Here is a 24,052-nt window from a genome sequence, read left to right as displayed (position 1 = left end):
TGCATTTAACAATCCATTTAGCAATTCCTGCTTTTGAGATGGCTTTACCCTTCCTTGGGTTTAAAAAAGCTACAAATAGTTGTGTTATCCGAAAGGTCCAGATTCGTTCCATATAGTACAAGAGGGCCCATTTAACATTGAGTGTTTCTAGTGCCCTTTCTGACACTGTCTCTGGTTTTGGGAAGAAATCTGGTGGATCTAGTGTCTGATTTAAGTGAAAAGGTGAAAGGAAGGCTCCGCTATAGTTAGTGCATGAATTTCACTAACTCTACTTAGCGATTTAATTGCAACGAGGAAAGCCACTTTCTATTATAGAAATTGCAATGTGCATTTATGCAAAGATCCAAAAGGTGTGGAAATTAGTCGTGTTAGCACTATGTTTAGGTTCCATGATAGTACAGGAGCTACTCGTGGTGGAATCACTCTTTTCAGTCCCACCATAAAAGCTTTTTTTTACTGGAATCCGAATAAGAGATTGACGGCCTCTGTTTCGTAGATAGGATGCGATTGCTGCTAAATGCAGTCTTACAGAAGTATATGCTGGATGTAATTTCTGAAGATGTAACAAGTAACATGCTAGTTGTTGTTCAGATGGAATGCAAGGGTCTATGTTGTGTGCAGCACAATTGTGTGCAAAGCATTTCCATTTCGTCGCGTAACACACCCTTGTGGTTGGTCGTCTTGCTTCCTACAGATGCATTCTGGTCGTAAGTACAAGTACCCAAACTGTACAACCTCAGAAGCCAGATTGCAAGGTTGAGTTGCTGTGTGTTCAAGTGCCTGACTCTGCCCTTGCTGTGGGTGAGAAGATATGGAATGATGGGACGCTTCTTGTGATGTCTTGTGATGTACGAGGGACACCTCTAGTAGTGTTGTGGACCATTGCTGCCTTGCCCATGTTGGAGCTAAGAGGATCATTTTGAGTGACATTTGTCTGAGTTACTGACCAGATATGGAATCAGTGGGAGAGGAGGAAATTTGTACGCAAATATCCCTGACCTGTTCCTCCCTACCTAGAGTATTGCCCTTGGAATGTGGATATGTGTGCCTGGAAGTGAAGTTTTGGCACTTTGCATTTTCTGCGGTGGCGAAGAGATCTATAGCTGATGTTCCCCACTGTTGGAAGTATGTGTGTAGGTCTTGAGTGTGGAATTTCCTTCATGGACTAGTGTTGTATCCTGCTTAGTAGGTCTGCTACTGAGTTGCCATCTTCTGGTATGTATTTTACCAGGAGGTGGATTTTGTGACTGATAGCCCATATCCATGTGAGCTGTGCCAGTTGAAACAGCCTCAATGAATGTGTCCCTCCCTATTTGTAGATGCAGTATATTGCTGTCATATTATGTTATATTCCATATAGGTACCATAATATAGACCCAGGAAACTTTGTTACCCTTCACCTATACTCTTCCCTACATTACACTTAGAACAGTTTACAGGGACTGACCTTTTACCTAGATACAACACTGCATTCAGAACGAGGGTTTTCCCTAGTTCGAAACATCATACATTATGCATGCGGATTCTTGGAAGCACAGTGGGACTACCATCTCCTGTATAATATCTATGTATTAAGTTCATGCCCGACGTGATCCTCAGGCCGACACAGTAATACAAGGGAGGTAGGACCCCCGGTGAGACCTATGGATATATATATAGATCACATCTTGCTAAGATAGACAGAGGAGAGCAGCTGACACACTGAACAGAGACGCCGAGGTTCCTGCATGAAGACAATTCAGCTTACAGTGGTCTAAAAAAAATCCCTTGTGGGGTGTCCAACTCGAGACCAGGACGGGGTCCCACAGTCTCTCTCTTCAGGTAATGGGGTTGACTTTATCCTAGAGGGATTCCTGGCTTAACACCTACACACATGGTAGGTACACAGCTAAATAGGTAGGCATCGTAGGAGTATGCATCATTTTAGTGTCATGTCTTTTATATACTCCTATGTATTCATGATTACTGCAAGATGGTAGAGCTATACCATCCGTTCACTTTCATAGTACTGCTAATCATTTATATCTTTTACTGTCTAACGGTTGTTGCAACTAATCTATTTTACACCAAAATAACAACTGTTCAATAAATACTTATTATTGAAAACGCCCAGCCTGTTTATTCTGTGTATCTCTCTAAGACAGACTGAGTAAGCACGAGTGACTGGGCGAAAAGTGGTATATTGTTCCGACGGTCCTGAGGGATCAGGGTTGTCATGTTCGATGGTTGCCCAGAACTATTCTCTCCTTGGTAAGAGGAGATTCTAGTGGCACTGTGAGCTAGCTAATACAGAAGGCCAACATACTCAGTGGGGGTGTTCAGAATCAGTCCGACACCAATCCTACAGAGAATGCTGTCCGAACGCACAGATCCTGTAAAGGTTTTATAGGAACTACACGACAATTGTGTGTAGAAGAAAATGTTTCCCAATTGTGTTGGGTAGAAAAGATTTGAGTGCCAGCTGTATGGCTAGTAGCTTTAGGACACTGATGTGAAACTTCTGTTGATGTGCAGGCCACTAACCCTGTACTGTAATGTCCTCCGTGTGAGCACCCCAACTCATGATTTATGCATCTGTAGTGATTGTCACTTGGGGAATTGGGTCCCTGAAGCTCTGTGTATCCCACCATTTTAGTGCCTGTTGGACCCTTGGTGAAACCAACAATAGATCCACAAAGTTGCCACCGCCTTTGAACACTGAGATGCTAGACACTCCTGTAGGGGTCACATATGTAGCCGTGCATGTGGAACTATTGCTATGCAAGTCAACATAATTCCTTGGAGACTCAGCACCATCTTGACTGGGAGGCTACCATGTGGCTGAAAAAGAGCCGATTGGTTCTGGAGATTGAGAACCCTCTGCGGATTGGGATACGCTTTTGCTGTGACTGAATTAGGAATGGCTCCAAGAAAAGGCAGTTTTTGAAGTGGCAGTAAATGGGCTTTTGTTGCATTTATTGTGAATCCCAATTTATGTAAGAGATTGATAGTGGTCTAGGTGTCCTGTAGACATTTCTTGTTACAGAAAAGGGGGTGGTGATGAACAGAGTGTCTGAATTAAGCAGACCACTCTTACCCAGTCCAAAGATCAGGGCTTGATCCATCACCGTTATTTATCTCACTGCCCCATCCCAGCTCAGAACCTGGCTATATGCAAATTAGTCTGTCCCTGGCCCAGTGCATCATGGGAACAGGGCAGACCAAACTACCAAGCCAATTCTTCACCAGAAAGGAGACAAGCTACCGGGGACCGGTTTCTGGCATTTCAGCCTCTTCGGCCCGGCTTGCTTGAATCCTGATGGAGCAGTGAGAAAGGGACTCATGTCTGAGTATACCCTGCCACACCTATAGTGGCCAAAAACGATACAGAAAAGGGGGTGGTGATGAACAGAGTGTCTGAATTAAGCAGACCACTCTTACCCAGTCCAAAGATCAGGGCTTGATCCATCACCGTTATTTATCTCACTGCCCCATCCCAGCTCAGAACCTGGCTATATGCAAATTAGTCTGTCCCTGGCCCAGTGCATCATGGGAACAGGGCAGACCAAACTACCAAGCCAATTCTTCACCAGAAAGGAGACAAGCTACCGGGGACCGGTTTCTGGCATTTCAGCCTCTTCGGCCCGGCTTGCTTGAATCCTGATGGAGCAGTGAGAAAGGGACTCATGTCTGAGTATACCCTGCCACACCTATAGTGGCCAAAAACGATACAGAAAAGGGGGTGGTGATGAACAGAGTGTCTGAATTAAGCAGACCACTCTTACCCAGTCCAAAGATCAGGGCTTGATCCATCACCGTTATTTATCTCACTGCCCCATCCCAGCTCAGAACCTGGCTATATGCAAATTAGTCTGTCCCTGGCCCAGTGCATCATGGGAACAGGGGAGACCAAACTACCAAGCCAATTCTTCACCAGAAAGGAGACAAGCTACCGGGGACCGGTTTCTGGCATTTCAGCCTCTTCGGCCCGGCTTGCTTGAATCCTGATGGAGCAGTGAGAAAGGGACTCATGTCTGAGTATACCCTGCCACACCTATAGTGGCCAAAAACGATACAGAAAAGGGGGTGGTGATGAACAGAGTGTCTGAATTAAGCAGACCACTCTTACCCAGTCCAAAGATCAGGGCTTGATCCATCACCGTTATTTATCTCACTGCCCCATCCCAGCTCAGAACCTGGCTATATGCAAATTAGTCTGTCCCTGGCCCAGTGCATCATGGGAACAGGGCAGACCAAACTACCAAGCCAATTCTTCACCAGAAAGGAGACAAGCTACCGGGGACCGGTTTCTGGCATTTCAGCCTCTTCGGCCCGGCTTGCTTGAATCCTGATGGAGCAGTGAGAAAGGGACTCATGTCTGAGTATAACCTGCCACACCTATAGTGGCCAAAAACGATACAGAAAAGGGGGTGGTGATGAACAGAGTGTCTGAATTAAGCAGACCACTCTTACCCAGTCCAAAGATCAGGGCTTGATCCATCACCGTTATTTATCTCACTGCCCCATCCCAGCTCAGAACCTGGCTATATGCAAATTAGTCTGTCCCTGGCCCAGTGCATCATGGGAACAGGGCAGACCAAACTACCAAGCCAATTCTTCACCAGAAAGGAGACAAGCTACCGGGGACCGGTTTCTGGCATTTCAGCCTCTTCGGCCCGGCTTGCTTGAATCCTGATGGAGCAGTGAGAAAGGGACTCATGTCTGAGTATACCCTGCCACACCTATAGTGGCCAAAAACGATACAGAAAAGGGGGTGGTGATGAACAGAGTGTCTGAATTAAGCAGACCACTCTTACCCAGTCCAAAGATCAGGGCTTGATCCATCACCGTTATTTATCTCACTGCCCCATCCCAGCTCAGAACCTGGCTATATGCAAATTAGTCTGTCCCTGGCCCAGTGCATCATGGGAACAGGGCAGACCAAACTACCAAGCCAATTCTTCACCAGAAAGGAGACAAGCTACCGGGGACCGGTTTCTGGCATTTCAGCCTCTTCGGCCCGGCTTGCTTGAATCCTGATGGAGCAGTGAGAAAGGGACTCATGTCTGAGTATACCCTGCCACACCTATAGTGGCCAAAAACGATACAGAAAAGGGGGTGGTGATGAACAGAGTGTCTGAATTAAGCAGACCACTCTTACCCAGTCCAAAGATCAGGGCTTGATCCATCACCGTTATTTATCTCACTGCCCCATCCCAGCTCAGAACCTGGCTATATGCAAATTAGTCTGTCCCTGGCCCAGTGCATCATGGGAACAGGGCAGACCAAACTACCAAGCCAATTCTTCACCAGAAAGGAGACAAGCTACCGGGGACCGGTTTCTGGCATTTCAGCCTCTTCGGCCCGGCTTGCTTGAATCCTGATGGAGCAGTGAGAAAGGGACTCATGTCTGAGTATACCCTGCCACACCTATAGTGGCCAAAAACGATACAGAAAAGGGGGTGGTGATGAACAGAGTGTCTGAATTAAGCAGACCACTCTTACCCAGTCCAAAGATCAGGGCTTGATCCATCACCGTTATTTATCTCACTGCCCCATCCCAGCTCAGAACCTGGCTATATGCAAATTAGTCTGTCCCTGGCCCAGTGCATCATGGGAACAGGGCAGACCAAACTACCAAGCCAATTCTTCACCAGAAAGGAGACAAGCTACCGGGGACCGGTTTCTGGCATTTCAGCCTCTTCGGCCCGGCTTGCTTGAATCCTGATGGAGCAGTGAGAAAGGGACTCATGTCTGAGTATACCCTGCCACACCTATAGTGGCCAAAAACGATACAGAAAAGGGGGTGGTGATGAACAGAGTGTCTGAATTAAGCAGACCACTCTTACCCAGTCCAAAGATCAGGGCTTGATCCATCACCGTTATTTATCTCACTGCCCCATCCCAGCTCAGAACCTGGCTATATGCAAATTAGTCTGTCCCTGGCCCAGTGCATCATGGGAACAGGGCAGACCAAACTACCAAGCCAATTCTTCACCAGAAAGGAGACAAGCTACCGGGGACCGGTTTCTGGCATTTCAGCCTCTTCGGCCCGGCTTGCTTGAATCCTGATGGAGCAGTGAGAAAGGGACTCATGTCTGAGTATACCCTGCCACACCTATAGTGGCCAAAAACGATACAGAAAAGGGGGTGGTGATGAACAGAGTGTCTGAATTAAGCAGACCACTCTTACCCAGTCCAAAGATCAGGGCTTGATCCATCACCGTTATTTATCTCACTGCCCCATCCCAGCTCAGAACCTGGCTATATGCAAATTAGTCTGTCCCTTGCTCACTGCACCATCAGGATTCAAGCAAGCCGGGCCGAAGACGGCTGTAATGCCAGAAACCGGTCCCCGGAAGCTTGTTTCCTTTCCAGTAAAGAATTGGCTTGGTAGTTTGGTCTGCCCTGTTCCCATGATGCACTGGGCCAGGGTCAGACTAATTTGCATGTAGCCAGGTTCTGAACTGGGATGGTGCAGTGAGCTAAAAAATGGTGATGGATCAAGCCCTGATCTTTTGACTGGATAGGAGTGTTCTGCTTAATTCAGATACTCTGTCCATCACCACCCCCCTTTTTGAATCGTTTTGGCCACCACAAGTGTGGAAGGGTATGCTCAGATGTGAGTCCCTTGCTCACTGCACCATCAGGATTCAAGCAAGCCGGGCCGAAGACGGCTGTAATGCCAGAAACCGGTCCCCGGAAGCTTGTTTCCTTTCCAGTAAAGAATTGGCTTGGTAGTTTGGTCTGCCCTGTTCCCATGATGCACTGGGCCAGGGTCAGACTAATTTGCATGTAGCCAGGTTCTGAACTGGGATGGTGCAGTGAGCTAAAAAATGGTGATGGATCAAGCCCTGATCTTTTGACTGGATAGGAGTGTTCTGCTTAATTCAGATACTCTGTCCATCACCACCCCCCTTTTTGAATCGTTTTGGCCACCACAAGTGTGGAAGGGTATGCTCAGATGTGAGTCCCTTGCTCACTGCACCATCAGGATTCAAGCAAGCCGGGCCGAAGACGGCTGTAATGCCAGAAACCGGTCCCCGGAAGCTTGTTTCCTTTCCAGTAAAGAATTGGCTTGGTAGTTTGGTCTGCCCTGTTCCCATGATGCACTGGGCCAGGGTCAGACTAATTTGCATGTAGCCAGGTTCTGAACTGGGATGGTGCAGTGAGCTAAAAAATGGTGATGGATCAAGCCCTGATCTTTTGACTGGATAGGAGTGTTCTGCTTAATTCAGATACTCTGTCCATCACCACCCCCCTTTTTGAAGACATTTCTTGTTACCCCAGATGGTGGCACTTGAACTGATAATGACATCTACTTACCACAAACCAGGGGTACCGGTGATGTGCTGGGTAGATTGGTATATGAAAGCATATGTTCTTTAGATCTAATGCTGTCATGAAGTCGCCCTCCTGAAGTGGTATCACACCCTGTAGAGTCACCACGTGGAAGTGTTCAGACAGGATGTGCAAATTGAGTGGGCGCAGGTCTAATATGGAATGAAGCGTTCCATCCTTTTTTTGGTATTAGAAAGTATAGGGAGTATACTTCCATTCCTTGATGTTTGAATGCGACAGGTTCTATGGCCCCTTTTTTGAGGAGCGCCTTTACCTCTTCTTTCAGCAGGTATAGGTGATGAGGATTAAGGGTGTGTGTGCATGGTGGGATATTTGTTGGTTGACTTTTCAGTTCTAAGCAATACTCCTAACTAGCACCCATTGATCTGATGTTACTTCTGGTCACAACTGATGGAATTGTTGTAGCCTTCCCCAACAGGTGATGTGTGATTGGGGGGAATGGTTGGTAAGTCACTGCTTGGAGGTAGAGGCTCCCTTTGCTGGTGTTTCTTTACCTTTACCTCTTGATTTGAAACCACTTCTGTATTATTCTTTCCCCGGTTGTTGGTGGTATTGTTGCTATTGGTGCTGATAACGTGGGGTCTTTGGGGTGTTATTCTTTGAGGGCCCTCTTCCTTGGTACATTCGAAAGGCCCAGTGCTTCTGCACTGTAGACTGCAAGGCTCCCCTTGATTTTGTGGCCTCTGTGTCCTTCTTTATTTTCTCAATTTGTTTATCAACCTCCAGACCAAGAGGGTGCTCTCCATCGAATGGGATGTTTAAGATGTGTTGTTGCACTTCTGGTTTAAATCCTGTGAGGCAAAGCCATGTATGTTTGTGAAGCATTACTGATGAATTGATCCCTCTTGCAGCTGTGTCTGCGCAGTCTAGAATACATCGTTTTGTTGCATTGGATATTTTTCTGCACTCTGCAAATAAATCTTTCATTACTTTTTATACAACTCAGGGGGGTGCTGAAAGAGCTCTTCCATTTTGTCTCAGGTAGCTCTGTTGTAGTGCATTAGGAGGGCCACCGAGACAGCAATCCTCCAGTGATTGGCATGACCTGTAGCAACCCTTTTACCCACTCCGTCAATGCGCTTACTTTCCTTTTTGGGAGGTAGAGCATCCCCAGTGCTTTGTGATACTGCTCTTTTGCATGCCGTAGTTATCACTAGGGAGTTGGCAGTAGGGTGACCTCTGATGCAGAGAGGGTCTGAGGGTGAAGGTCTGTATTTCCTCTCGATTCTGGGTGTTAGTACCCTTGATTTCACTGGGTCTTCAAAGATTTCCTTGGAAAGTTAAGTCATTGAGTCTATCACTGCTAGGTACTGCACTCTTTCCTGGAGAGTGTCTTGACCAGAAAATCTGTCTCCTCTTCTGTACTGTGCAGTGGTAATTTATGATACTCTGCTGCCCGCTGTATTACACTGTGATTCAAAGAGGTGTCATCTGGCGAAGTTGCCTGGGCTGGGATAGTTGGTTCTATTTCCAAATCTGGAAGGACCACATCATAGTCATCCCATGAGTCTGGGCTTTGCTGCTGGTCTCCCTGTGAATCAGAATAATAAGTCTTATGGTCAGGGCTGTCTAATCCCTCTGCTTTGTGAGTGGGCCAAGGTGACCTAGTGCCTGGTGATATTGGTCTACTTTGTGGCATGGGACTTGTGGCTCTATGCTCTGGTGTCACTCTTGGCAATGGCTGTGTAACATCCAAGTCTTGGATTTGTTGCTAGGAAGTTTCTGTCTGATGGCGTTTCTGCAGAAACTCTTGGAGGTCTTTGAAGACATTGCCTTCCTCCTCTTGGAATATGAGCTTATGTGGTGTCTTCGTCTGCTTCTCAGGTGCCGTTTTTGTTACTGAAGAAGGCACCTTTGTTTTCAGCATCATAAAAGCTGAGGTATTTTTCGGCATCGTGCAGTGGCCTTGTTCTTTCCCGTTCATTTTAGTTGAGGAGTGTTTCGGCTGTGTATGGCTCGACACCAATTGTTTTTGCAACTCTGAATCTCTGTCCGTTGCCGAAGCGTGGCATGGAGGTTTGGCTGGTGCCGATGTCTGTGCTAAGGTTGATGGTTGTTTCGGGATTGATATCCACCTGATGTCGGCTCCATGCTTCTCCTTATGCCTTGATGCCCGGTTGGGATAGAGAATGTTCTCATCCTGTCTTGGCTAGCTCTTGGTGTCGGCCCGAGGGTTGTGGCGGATGTTGCCATGGTGGGAGAGGTTTATGTAGTGTTTTTATGTGGGGTGGGTCAATTGTACTCATGCCATGCAGTGTTGTCTTCATCTTGGGCCACAACCTTAGTTGTGGAGTCTGGTGCATAGTGTCCTGGACCTGCATATCCGACTCTTCTGCCTCCCTAGACTCATCGGAGGTAACGCAGTGGGAGCTGGCAATGATGTAACCCACTCCGGCTGGAGCTTGTGGGCTTCTTCTGAGGAGAACTCAGCCTCCGCTGTCATCTCCATGTTATGAGCTAGTCTGCGGTACCATCTACTTCTGAATGTCTTTTTATTTTTTAATAGGTTGCAGGTGGTGCAGTCCTGTTCTTTATGCTTGGGGACAGACAAAGGTTGCACACGTTGTGGATGTTGGAGTAATTGTTCTTTTCCCTGCAGCGAGGGCACTTTAAAAAAAGGCTTTCCATTTTACCCTTCATTACATGGAGCCAAACATTCTCAACAGGTTTGTAGAAGGCTATAGTGTCAAAGCCGGGTGAATTCTGTGCTTTTGAAAGAATCTTACACAGTTCCAACGGTGGGAGGAGCCAAGTGAATGTTGCCATAGACGAGTTGCAACTCGATCTAGCCGTTAGGCGTCTGTAGGCCGCAAGGGCGTCGAAGTTGCACATAGCTCCAATGCAGTTCATCTGAGCCCGATGGCGTAAAAAAAGAATTTAACAAAAGAGCCATTGAACATGCGCATTATCTCGAGGAGGAGGATGCACAACGCATGATGTCTACATAAAAAGACTTCCTCAAGAGAAAAAAACCTGCAGATTCCAGGCATAACACTCGATGGCAGTAGTGTGCATAGCATGTGTATCTGCAGCCAACATATGCTATGAATACCTATTTACATACCAGACAAGAGGAATTAACAATTTCATCTTGGCTGCCATGCCAACCAGAGGAATGAACAAAGTGGTCTTCAGTGATTATTGAGTCAATCTCAAGATTTGATCAAAGTCTACACTGCCCTTGCAGCCATATCAAAATATTCATTGTTTAATAACCGACTTGAGATCACAACTTCTACTAGGTGATACAACAACCATCTATCTTGCATTATAATCGGTGCCCTTCACCAGCCACACCTTTGATGCAATCTTCACCACAAGGCAATTGCTCTTAGTTAGACATAACCCCACTACTTGGAGTGATCACCATATCATTTTTTCAGTCTCGGCCTCCCCATGGCGCCCAAAGCGGTACAAAAGAGGTGGTGATGGATGGAGCATCTGGACCAATCAAACACTCACACCCAGTCAGCAGATCTGGGTTTAATCCATCACCGTTCTTTAGCCCACTCTGCCACCCCAGTTCAGACATGGCTATATGCAAATCAGTCTGACCCTGTGCCTCATGGGAACAGTCCAGCCCGAACTGCCATGCTTCCCTGGACCAGAAACAAGCTTCCGAGGACCGGTTTCTGGCATTACAGCCTTCTTCAGCCCGGCTTGCTTGAATCCAGCCCAGCCTACTGTAGGTCTTTTCACAACTACAACTGCGAGACAATGGAAAAACTTTTTTATACAAACGCTTTTCAATTACATCTCAGTGCATCTCTTCCCCAGGGCCCTGCAATGCCCATAAAGCAGTTCAATGCATAGCTCACAGTGGCTTTTGCCACACCATGTTTCCCATCTTATTGATGAAAGGTGGATTCATCAATTTTGATGTAATTTTTTGAAGAAATGAAAATAGATGCTTTGAAAGGCAATGAAGAAAATCAAGAGTTTTAAAAGTAGCTTCCAATGAAGTGCAGAAACTACAAATCATCACTCAGGACATTTCTCTAATCACTTCCTATCTCAGATTTTACATGTCCAACCACCCTAGCTTGCACTATAAACAGTGTAAAAGATACACAGGAACTCTAAAATCTCTTGCTGAGCACTTCATTAAAAAAAAGCTTATAATCTTGAATCCCACTCCCAGTTGAAAATGTCACCAAAGCAAGCTATCTCCCCCACACAACTTAAAGGTTTCTTCTTAAACCTACTAACAGAAAAAGAAACTAACGCACTAATCAAAAGTATAAATACTGCAGGTTCATAGGCTATCTTGTGCCCTCCAAACATCTTTGAAAGCATACTCCTGGACTCCTCTGCTGCCACTGAATGACAGAAAACTACAATCCCCCCTGTCCACCAAAGAGTTCCAGGTTGACCTAAAAACATTTTACATTAACCCATCCTTAAGATCCAATGGACCCTTTGACTTGCATATAATTTTACTTGGTTTGTACGTAACCTCATTGAAAAGGCAATGTTTCCCCATATTTCTAGCGTCATCAAAAAGGAAAATCTTAATTACCCTGTGACCATCAGTTTGTAGTGAGCACTGCAGTGGGTTCGCAAGCTCTTCATACTCCTGCTTTCTAGTGCTAGTTCCAGACATTTGCAACGTATTTTTCTTCGAAGATGTTTGACTCACAAGAATAGTTGTGGCTCTTCCTTCGTTACAGAATGCATCAGCACAATAGCTTCACCTCAGATTTGTTTCTGCTCAGAGGGCGTGTAGTGTAAGTTGAGTGTAGTTTCAAAGACAAAGTGTATTGTGCAATAGAAAGTGGGAACAGTAAAGACAAGGAAAACGTGTGATAATTGGTAGCTTCTTTGGAGGAGGGTGGGTGCATGTGAATTTACATTCGTCCATGCTACAAACAGATGGTTACAGGATAACCTTTCCAGTTCCTAGTGGGTGCGGCTGTAAAGCAGTACCTCTCCAAAGTGGTGGCTAGTTAGCAAATCATGCAGATGTTTGAAAAAGTGTTCTTAATACCGCCTGGCCAACTAGAGCTTGTCAACATGATACTACTTCTACACAGTACAGCTTGGTAAAAATATGTAGCGTTGACCAAACATCAGCCGTACAAATATCCAGGAGACGGATATTACCTAAAAAGGACAATAATCCTCCTTTTTATGGCTAGGATGTGCTTTTGGCTGTACAGGTAAAGTGCACTAGGCTTTAGCAGAGCAGGTTTTCATACATTTAACTATTCACCTAGTAATGCCAGATTTATAAATACCATACCCCTTGAGGGCTTTGGCAAAGGCTGCAAAAAGTTGATTGGGCTTCCTGAATGGTTCAGTTATGTCAACATATTACATAAGTGCTCTTTTAACATCCAGAGTGTGAACCACCCTGTCAGCTACCTACTGGCTGTGGGAATACACTGCTTGCTCAATAGTTAGGTTGATGCGAAATGATGAGAAAAGCTTAGGCAGACATTCAGGGTTAGTATAAAGAGCTACCATATATATATGGACCTCAATTAATGGTTCCTGCATTGTGAGAACTTGGAGCTCACTTATACATCTGAGTGAGTTAGATGAGGTGAAGAGGTTGAAAAGTGTACGGAAATATCGCTCACTAGTGCATTGCCCATGGAATGTGTGTGACGGCAGCTACAGGGTACCGACGATTTGGCATAATGCATTTTCGGCAGTGACAAATAGATCTATTGTTGGAACTACTTGTGGAGGACTGGAGAATGTAGTTCCCACTCCTGGACCTGTTGACCTGCTGAGGCATCCTGCTGAGCAGGTCTCTCAAACGTTCATCGCCACAGTAGATGCTTTACCAGCAGGTGGATGTTGCATTGAGTTCCCCAATGAAAATCTACTGTGCCAGTTGAGAGAGCTGGGGGCAGTGCCCCTCCCTCCCAGTTCTGGATGTAGAACATGGCCATCATGTTCTCTGTCTTTATTAATACAGTTTCCCCCCTAGAGAGTGGGAGGAATGCTCTGATGGCTAGGAGCTCTAGGTAGTTGATGAGACGACCCTGGTGCTGTGGAGCCCCTAGTGTCTTGAATTTTCATCTGTTGGGATCCCCACCTCACGAGAAGGATCGGTGGTGAGGGCTACCTGTGGAAGGGTGTTTAGTAATGGCCTGCTGAGCAACAAGTTGTTGCTGTTCCACCAACGAAGACAATGCTGGGCACTGGGCGTCTGGCGTTACCAACACTAGATTCTCCCAATACCCTTCCATTTGTGCCCACTGGTGTAAGAGGCACGCTTGTTACTGCACATTTGTAACCTGGCATGTGGTACAATTGCCATGCAATAAGTCATCAATCCAAACAGTTTCATTACAGTGTGGACAGGGATAGGACAGTGTGTCTGAAAAAGATGCAGCAGCTGCTGGATTGCCATCACGCTCTGTTGGTTGAGGTATGCCTTCCATGTCCATGCATTGAGGACTGGTCTTAGAAAAGGCTGAATTTGTTGCGGCTGGAAAAGCTACTTTTTGACTTTGATGGTAAAGCCAAGTTTGTGTTAGTAGCGTCCCTGCTAGATGAGTGTGTGCTAGGCACTGCTGTTTGCAGCTGCTCTTTATCAGCTGGTCATCTACGTACGAAAACGCATGAATGGCATATATGGGAAGATGGGCTGCTAAGACAGTCAGAAACTTTGTAAATACCCTAGGGCACAGCTTTCCAAACGTTTCATGTTGGGGACACACTTTTTGGAGATGCATCATTTTGAGACACAGTAATGCAGTGTAGCGAGCGTAGCGTAGAGAACCTGAACCACCTAAGGGGGGTTCTCACTCACTCTGTCTCTCTCTCTGTTTCTCTCTCTCTGTCTCTCTCTCTCTGTCTCTCTCTCTATGTCTCTCTCTATGTCTCTCTCTCTCTGTCTGTCTCTCTCTGTTTCTCTCTCTCTGTCTCTCTCTATGTCTCTCTCTCTCTGTCGGTCTCTCTCTGTTTCTCTCGCCCTCTGTCTGTCGCCCGCCCTCCCTCGGTGTCTCTCTCTGTCTCTCTTGCCCTCTGTCTGTCGCCCGCCCTCCCTCTGTGTCTCTCTCCGTCTCTGTATGTCTGTCTCTCTCACCCTCTGTCTGTCGCCCGCCCTCCCTCTTTGTCTCTCTCTGTTTCTTTCTCTCTGTCTCTCTGTCTGTCTGTCTCTCTTGCCCTCTGTCTGTCGCCTGCCCTCCCTCTGTGTCTCTCTCTGTCTCTCTCGCCCTCTGTCTGTCACCCGCCCTCCCTCTGTGTCTCTCTCGGTCTCTCTCACCCTCTGTCTGTCACCCTCTGTCATCCTCTGTCTCCCTCTCTGTCTCCCTCCCTCTCTCGCTGTCTCCCTCCCTCTCTCGCTGTCTCCCTCCCCCTCTCGCTGTCTCCCTCCCTCTCTCGCTGTCTACCTCCCTCTCTCGGTGGCTCCCTCCGTGTCTCGCTGTATCCATCCCTCTCTCGCTGTCTCCCTCCCTCTATCGCTGTCTCCCTCCCCCTGTCGCTGTCTCCCTCCCTCTCTCGCTGTCTACCTCCCTCTCTCGCTGTCTCCCTCCCTCTCTCGCTGTCTCCCTCCCTCTCTTGCTGTCTCCCTCCCTCTCTTGCTGTCTCCCTCCCTCTCTCGCCATCTCTCTCCCTCTGTCTCACTCACTCTGTCTGTCTCCCTCTCTCTCTCTCTCTCTCCCTCCGTCTGTCTCCCTCTTGCTTGTCTCTCTGTCTCCCTCTTGTCTGTCTCCCTCTTGTCTGTCGCCCTCTTGTCTGTCGCCCTCTTGTCTGTCGCCCTCTTGTTGGCATTACTAAATATTTTGCCCTTTGAGACCAGCTCTCGTTCTCTGTTTCGTTGAGCCTCAGGCAGAAGCTTTATGAGCTCCTCAGAAGCCTCCCGATGGTACCAAACATACCTGGAGACGAGGCCCACCGAGTTGGCAATTTAACACTGACTGGCCGTCCCAAATGCGGATCTCCAGCCTACAGCATAACTTTTCTTTGACTGTTTATCAGGGAGAGGAGAATCCTCTGTTGCTTGTGCAGAGGTCTTCTTATAGGCAGTGTCCACTTCTAGTGAATCGAGTATATTGTTCCCTCGGATATAAGCCAGATCCTCTGGGGCAGGCCTGTACATTTATTTTTATCTGAGAGATAACCGCCCTGGCCTTAAATGGATCTTTAAAGGTATTGGTGGTGGATTTTAATATGCCCTTCAGCATGGCAAGGTAAATAATGGACCGCTCCATTTTAGACAATGTTTTGAGGAGGAAGACATTATCTTCCTCCACAAGTTGGAGCTTGACTTGGTGGTATTGAGCAGTCTACTGTTTTGCTGCATGGTACGCAGTAGTATCATCTGGTGCAGACAGTTTCGCAGTCTATGACACAAGATTTAGGTCGTTCTGAGGGTGAAGTATTAACCCTCCCAAGGATCATTGTCCTCCTGTGGCCTAAAAGGCTCTTTATCTGGGTCCTGTGGGAAGTCGGGACGATCTATTTAGAGTACATACCCTGTGAGTGAGGTGGTGGGCAGTGTGGAGGTAAGGGAGGTGATGATGGAAGAAGCGTGGAGGGCGGCGGTAGAAAGAATGTAGGGCTAGTAGCCACATGTCTAACTCTCTTAGGGCTTGATGGTGCCAGAGGAGGAGTAGACTGGATTTCTTCCTCAAAGGCAAGGTACCTGTTTTATGTAATAGGCCTGGTGAGTTTCTTGCCTGGAAAACACACAAGATGATGGACGGAATGTTGCACAATGGCAAAACATTCTTGCCAGTGCCTGGAGAATTCACATTTTCTACTGCTTTTCATCAGGGACATCAGCATTTCTTTCAAAGATCGATCACTCTGACCTTGGTGTCAGAGGAGGCCACGGTGCTAACTTCAGGCACTGAGATGGTGTCTCTATGGCAGCGACTTTGGCTCTGACTGGGACTCGTCACCAGCAGGGGGCTGAGGTGGCAGTGGTTTCGATGATGTGTCAGTCTTCTTAGTGACAGAACAGGATGAGGGTTGTTGCCCTTGGCATTGCTCGAATCAAGCCAGCCTCTGGGGGTGTGGAACTACAAAGGTTTTGCCTCTTCCGGCATGGCTCTGGGCTCAACGCCCAACTTTGCCTCATTCATTTGTCGCTTATGGACCTTGAGGTGCAGCTGCTGCATGTGGTATAAGCTGGTGCCTACAGTGGTGCTGGCTCGAGGAATTTGATCTCTTCCTCGAAGTCGGAGATCTTGTAGTAGCTGGCCTTGGGTTCTTTCTGCACCAGGCAGATGTGGGGAGGCCTTGCCTCTTCCTCCTCTGTGCGGGCTAACTCTTCTGCAGTGAAAATGTAAGTCATTCCCACATCTCTCGCTGTGCATCTTGTAGTGTGCCCACCTTCTCTCCCTCCTGTGTCTGAGATTCTTCCTACTGCAGAAGGTGAACATCGCAGCAAGATTCTCTGCTTGCCAAGAAGGGGTAGACATTGCAGGTCTTGTGGCGATCGGTCCAAGGATATTTCATGTTGCATTTAGGACAGAAATAGAAAGGAGTGCATTCCATAACTCAGTCCATTCTTGAGGAAAATCTCGACCAGCCTCAAAGGGGAAACAGCAAGTCATGGCCGTGGTTTAACCCCATTGCTGCTGCCGTCGGCCGCTGAACGTTCGGAGCACTACCTGGCTGGTGCTGCGAACGTTCAACAGCCGACGCGGCCCCACCCACTCTTTGGAACGCCCAGCACTGCGCCGAAATAACGGCCGCAGGTAAGGCGTTAATGAAGGGCATCCAACTTGAGAAGTCAATTCTGAAAAATGAATGTTTTTCTATGCAAAGTTATTTTCATTGCTCGAGTGGAAGAGGGAGCAGCAGAACCTGAAATGGAACTGAACACAAAATAATCCTGTGCATCTAACGCTTATACTTCAGAGCAGAGTCTCGAATGACCAATACCGATGGGGGAAGACAACAATGTGAGTTGGAGTCTTTCTGTTGATGCATTTTGGAACAAGAGAGAAGTGACAACAGGTCTTGTGTCTCGATGTTCCTCGAAGGAAAACAAGTTGCAAATGTCCGGGCTTAAAACTAGACTGTAGGAGTGTGCAGAGCATCTGTATCTTTAGCCACAATGCTATGAAAATATGAGCTCCTAATAAGTTAGACACATAGAATTCAGACCTGGACGAATCAGTGAATAAGCATTAATCTCCATCTTGGAAGACCTCAAGAAGTCCATTGATGCACATTTTCAATGCATACCTTTCCTCACTTCCTGGTGTCCCTCAAGATTACTTATAACACCTATGCTGACAACTGGAAAAACCGTCGGACCTCAAGACCTCAGGGCTCAGTAAATGAACTTGACAGTTGAACAATTGTTAGTAAAGACAGTTCTCCTCTTTCTCTCTTTTATCTCTTTCCGTCTTCAATAACTCATCTTTCCCTTTTCTCCCCTTTCTTCCTCTATTCTCCTTCTCTGTTTTATTAAGTAGTAGTGGATGATTCTACCCAAGAAAGCATTGACTACGCAGGGCTTTTGAATGTGTTTTTGAGTTAATAACACATGCTCAGATAGAATATTTGGATGGCTGCCCTAGAATCTGGGACAGAAACCAGCAAGATCTGGGCACGGTTTGCTGGAGCTCAGCTGCCTCTGGTCCCTGGAGTTAAGGCGTGATTCTATTCCTTTGCAAGGAATGGAGAAAACAGCATTTATGGCCTGAACTGGTCCTAATTAGATAAACAACTATCCCTCCCATCTGCCTTTGGCAAACCTAAGTAAGTTAGTGGACTTGCTTGCTGACTTGTCTACATGCTGAGTTTTTGACTCACCTTCTGTGACCCATCATCCACATCAAATAAGTACGTCATAATGGCCTGTGAAGAAAAAGCACAAGAAAATATCAGCTCTAGTTAGAGGTAAGATGGAATGTGTTTGTTACTTTTGGCTTACTGCAGGTGGTTAACAGTCCCCAGGAATGATAATGGAAATGACAAAAGCAATATGAGAACAGTGGCTGTGAGCCAAGAAGCTTCTCTTATACTGTGAAAAGACAGTGACTGGAAATTGATGAGCTCCCCACGGGCAAAGCCAGAAAGAGAGAATCTAAGAACAAGGGGCTGCTCCAATGTGGACTAGGATGCGAATACAGGTTAAAGGCTGCTCACATACAGAAACAGGTGGATATTTATGAGAAGTGCGTATTTATGAGAAGGGCGACGTAGGGCAGTGCAGCACCTTGCTGTGCTACGCCACAGGGAATAGGGAGGAACGCATGGTATTTATCCAATATGGTGCATTCCTGTCCTTTTCCCCTGCACTGGCAAAGTTTTGGCAGCCTAGCGCCAACACAGGCACCCTTGCACCATGGTGTTGTAGCAGGATTGTTTTTGTGCAGGAAGGGACACCTTCCCGCACAAAAAGAATCCATACAGGCCTTTTCCTCTTTCTATGTATGCAGCAGAATGTAGCCCACATAGAAAGGGTAAGAAACCAGGAGAAATAAAGATATTTCTCCTTGTTACACTTCCCCTGGGAAGGCGTATCTTTTTGACACATTCCCAGGTACGGGAATGCGTCAAAAAGCAGCTTGGGATTTGCATGGGAAAACCCTGCGCAACTTCCATGGAACGCCTCCCTTGCACAGAGTAATAAAACGCAGTGTTTTATTAGAGGAGTGGCATAAAGTAGATTAGAGAGGCATAGATGGGAGTAGAGAAGCATAGAGTGTTTTAAGCAGCTATGCATTACTCCATATTTACGAGGCCATTCAAAGCCACGCAATGTGGCTTTGCGTGGCTTCATAAATATGACTAGCGGCTTAGCGTCGTGCATGTACCACGTCGCGTGGTTCAAGCATGATGCAAGGGCCTCATAGATATGCCCTTAAGGTTCTCAAGTAAGTACTCCTGGAAGGCAAATTGGAACAGAAAGGCTGCCCAGGTTTATTGCAATAATAGTTAATGGGAAAAGAAAGTGATTCCAAGCAGGGCCAGTGCAGTGATGTGAGGAAAGTATTTGCCATGTGTAGTATCATGACAATTAGTGATCATGTTAAGCGGATAATAGGGGCAATTGCAGCATGGCTCTGTAGCTAAAAGATCCTGTGCTTAATTTGTAAAACAATAAGTGCCAGGGCCCTCGTCAGGAGGCCACCCCAGCTTGCACCACGTATTCACGTATTGCTACTGTCATCACTGCCAATGACAGTACATGCCCAACTACTAGCCATCACACTACTACACGTGTGACAATTCAGACTGTTTCAGGCCTCCCAAAGCTATAAGAATGGCTTGGAGGCAGGTATTATTTGTTTTAATGTCTATTTGATTAATAAACAACTGTTATGCTCATCTCTATATAACACAAACAGCGCCATCATGTGGTAGCTGCCATAAGTCCAGGTGTTGTCAATTAAGTGCCGGTGCTGAGCACTGGTAACCACCGGTTCAAATTGAGCATTGGTGCCTCTCCCATGAGCTGTGATACTGGATGCTATGTTTCTTGCACCCCAGACAGTCACAATGGGCCCTTCTTCTTAAGGCACTAACAACAGCGGGTTGGACACCATCTTTGTGCAGGACCAACAACCCAATTTCTCCACATGCCACTATCTAGATGCGAAGTGAAACCTGCTTACATGAGCAGCTGTTCCCTGCCTGTCAGACCACACTGAGGGTGACGTCCTCAGACCTAGCATTTCCAATGAACAGAAACCTTACATTACAGCCTCATTAATCATCAGAATATTTCAAGGCTGCTTCTTTACAAGTCTATACCAAATGTTTATCTAATACTTTGGGTGCTACAAACTAATGGGTCTACCAGAAGGCATCAAATAAACGAGGAGGAAATACTGTATTTAAGAGCTTTGGTAGGATAGCCCAAACACAAGGTTCTCTGCAGAGCAAACAAACCTTGGACAATGAAGGAAAGCAGAATGTCCCGCTAATAATCAAGACTGTTTTCCACAGGTCTGGGCTCTGGCCAGAATGTTACAATCGATACAAGGGATGTTAGTGGCACACTTTGAGGGCTTGGGAGCTCGTGCTTGTGTTCCATCCTTCTGCTGATTGGTGATCTTGCATTGTTATGTCCCGAAGGTCAAAGTAAACAAAGCAAATAGGTCACTGGATGAACTAGACGATGTGAGTGGGGGTCAATACTCTGTCTAGATCCAAGGAACTGACAACAAGGTGGACACCTTTCTTTATTTTGTTTGTTGGTTCGATTGGGGACTGTGCTGGAGTTATTGTCCTCTTGTGTTAAAAGCAGGGATTCTTAGTAGGCCTTGGTGCTGGTGCAATAATTAACTTTAAGCATACTAAGAGAGGTTTTCTAGGGCATGTATTCATTTTTTAAGCTGCACGGGTGGTTTGGGCCCATGAAGCTTTACAAAGCAGCCTTGTAGATGGCTCTATGAGAGATGATCGGGGCTCTAGAAGAGCTTATGCTTAGACTGGAGTGGGCGTAGGCACTGGAGGTCAGCAGTGTGGTTGGTGGGCTCTCCTCTTAGCTCGAATTATGTGTCTGGCTAGGCTGACAGAAGAATGCATCACACAAACAGCTTATTTGGCTGGTTAGGAAAAGGAAGGCTATGGAGTCTTCATCGTCTCAATTCCAAGGAGAAAGTCTTGTCTAACTCTCTGGCCACTAGTAACTAGGAATAGTTTTCATTTCTTCATAATGTGCCCTCCTTTAATTCACAACCTTTTGAAAATGGCCGCAATGTTGGGGTGAACTTGGTTCTCGCTGATAGGGAGGGATCTTTTGAAAGGATATGAAAATAAATGGGGAGTAAAAGCATACTTAAAACCTTAGCAGGTAAGTAGCCTGCCCTTACACAGGCCTTGTGGGCCATAGAGTAGATCCAAAGGAGAGCGGCCACACTGGGCTAATGTAGGCACTGCAGACGCTGTGAAGATGTCAAGTAGTCAGATTGGATGGAGTATCTTGTATCAACTGCATGCATTCAGCATGAGCTATGGGGTGTCCCAAATACGGTTGATGTATTTCCTCCTCTTGCACAGTCAGGAGTAGACAAGTGTTTGCTTAATCGATACACAAGAATTGACGTCTAGGGTACAAGATCTTATCGGTAGAGTGACACTTGTGTCTAGGGTAGAAAACTCACATCAAAGGGAGACAAAGTACTTCCTTGAATAGTAAAGCAGTGCTACCTTCAGTAGTAGAAATGTATGCACCTCCATGGGTACTGCAGTCCTGATGCCAGGGGCAGACTAGTTACCCAATGGATGGAAAACCCTCTTTTCAGGGTACAGAAGTACGCATGTCAGAAGTAAAGGAGTATTCATTCACATCTGGCGTAGTGCAGTACTCACTTCAGAGGTACAGGAGTATTCCCATCAAAATAGAGGAATATTCATGACACAAGTAGGGGAGTACACATGTCAGGTCAGAGGAGTATTCACGTCAGGGTAAAAGAGTACTAGCTTCAGGTAGATGGTTATAAATATCTGGATAGAGGAGTACTCACACGAGGCATAGGGAGGAGATACATTAGAGGTAAAGAAGTGATACTTCAGGATAAAGAAGTACTCATATCAGCGGTACAGGATCACTTGCCTTAAGGTAAAGAAGTACTTACATCAGGCGTAGAGAAGTCCTTATATTAGGAGTAGAGGAGTACTGGAATGGGGTAGATATACTCCCTATTCAGTGGTAGAGGATCACCTTTGACAAGGGTATAAGAGTAATCATTTCAGGGTTGGATAATGTCCAAGTCAGGGGTAGAAGAGTACTCATGACGGGTTTTTGGATACTGGTGGCAGGTAGAAGGGTACCCATGTCAATGCTGGAGGAATACTCACATTGCGGTAAAGGAGCACTCACGCCAGTGGCAGAGGACTGCCCACCTCAGCAGTGTACAAGTACTCACATGAGTGCCAGACGAGGCCTCACCTCAATGCAAAGGAGCACTCACGTTAGAAGTAGAAGAGTTATAACAACAAGGGTAATAGAGAAGGCAGTACTCATGTCTGGGTTGAGTGGTACCCATGTTGACTGCAGAGGCACACTCATGTCAGGTAAAAGAGTACTTATGTCAGGAGTAGAAGAGTTACAAGACCAGGTGTAAAGGAGGAGGTAGTACTCATGTCTGGGGTAGAGTAGGAACACTCATGTCAGGGTAAAAGAGTACTTATGTTAGAAGTAGAACAGTTATTACATCAGGGCTGAAAGAGTGCTCATGCTATTAGTAGAAGAGTTCTAGCATTCGGGGTAGAGGTCTACACACCTCAGGTGTTGGGAAGTACTCACACCAGAGGGAGAGGTGTGTTCAGGGGTACAGATGCACTTATATCGGGTAGAATACATACTCACTCCAGGGGTGAAGGTATACTCAACTCAGGGGTTTCGATATACTTATATCAGGGGCCTAGAAGTACTCACACCAGGTATTGAAATATACCTACTTCAGGGGTACAGATGAACATACACCAGGGGCGGGATAAAGGTACACTCACCTGAGTGGTTTAGGTGTACTAATATCAGGAGTACTCACATTTGTGTAGTTGTAGTCACTGTTGGTGGCCAGGAAGACCTTGCCCACTTCTCTCATGCGGCTCAGCAACAGAGGCATCCTCTCCTGGAAAAGAGACAGCAGACACACATCAGAGTCTGCCACGTGCTCTCTCGTGAAGCAGGGCCGCCGTGTCGCGTCCAACCCATTTCTTTGGTCACAACCAAGGAGTAGCTAAAAAATTTTAATAACCCCCACTTGAACCATACCTCTACAACCAGCGCACAAAGTGAGCAAACCTGACCTTTCCTAGAAAGGTTCCCTTTACCCTTCCATCCTCCTTCCATCCATCTGTTCATCTATCTACTCATCCCTTTACCTTTCCGTCCATCCAGAATCTTTCCAACATCATCCATTCACCCTTTCATACATCCTTTGTCACGTACATTTGCCCAGTCCCCATCCTTCTATTCATTCATCCTTTTACCTCTCAATGTTTTCACTCATTCATCCCGACACGGGTAGGAAAACATACATCCGTTTTCTCTTACACCTATCCATTGTTTGAACCTTTCACTCCATTCTATCACTCTTCCATCCGTTCATTCTTTCACCGGTCTATCCTAATGTTCACATTTTTTTAATTTCCTTTGACTGCTCTTCCTTTCACCCTTACTTTTTACTCCTGTTCACTCTTCACTCTCAACCCTTATTTTGTCTCATCCTTTCATCTTTCCTATCTTTCTCTCATGCACACTTTTTCTGTTTCTCCCTCTCTCTCTGTGTTCATCATTCTACGATTTCCAATTCTCTTTTTCCTTTGCCTACAGCCACATCCCTCTATCATAGTATTCCCAATCCATTGTTTATTAACATTATTCTGCAGACCGAAGGGTCCACAAATGACTAAATAACGTTTTTTTGGCTCAAGTTCGCCAGCCCACCTATCAACTGGCGGCCTGCATCGACTTAAGCTGCTTACGTGGGGGGTTCACTACCCCTCTGGTCACAACCACGCTGACGGCAGGTATACAGAAGCACAGTAGCAACACGACTGAGGAAGAATACACATCAGCCTCACTACTATAGTGATGGTTGTTGGTCTCAATATGAGCGGGCACTAATACACAGAAAACCAAGGAAAGGAGATTGGTCACAAAGGTCATCTTAGCTGCGTCCTGTTTATTTATTACTTTTTTGGGCGATGCATCCATGTTAACGCTAGGCAATAGGAACAAAATAAACAAGCATTGGCAAAGCCAACTGGTATGGCTTTCATGTGATACATGTGTTGATGGCGGTAAAGGCTCATAATTGAGAACTGGCAAAAC

General features: G+C 46.4%; 1 protein-coding gene across 3 annotated transcripts in view; it reads right to left on the bottom strand.

Moving 5' to 3' along the window:
- The window catches only part of LOC144791966 (cytosolic purine 5'-nucleotidase-like), a 409,269-nt gene that overhangs the window by 59,080 nt on the left and 326,137 nt on the right, over nt 1-24,052 (bottom strand). For all 3 annotated transcript variants that reach the window (XM_078666825.1, XM_078666826.1, XM_078666824.1), the window contains exons 9-10: nt 22,764-22,847; nt 18,073-18,117 (exon numbers count right to left, since the gene is read on the bottom strand). In XM_078666825.1, the coding sequence (XP_078522951.1) occupies nt 18,073-18,117; nt 22,764-22,847 (129 nt within the window). The remainder of the gene's footprint in view (nt 1-18,072; nt 18,118-22,763; nt 22,848-24,052) is intronic.

This window comes from Lissotriton helveticus, chromosome 11 (assembly GCF_964261635.1).
Source record: "Lissotriton helveticus chromosome 11, aLisHel1.1, whole genome shotgun sequence".
In the NCBI taxonomy this organism is placed as follows: domain Eukaryota; kingdom Metazoa; phylum Chordata; class Amphibia; order Caudata; family Salamandridae; genus Lissotriton; species Lissotriton helveticus.
Note: the sequence above shows the minus strand (reverse complement) of the source record. Positions and strands in the feature narration are given on the sequence as shown.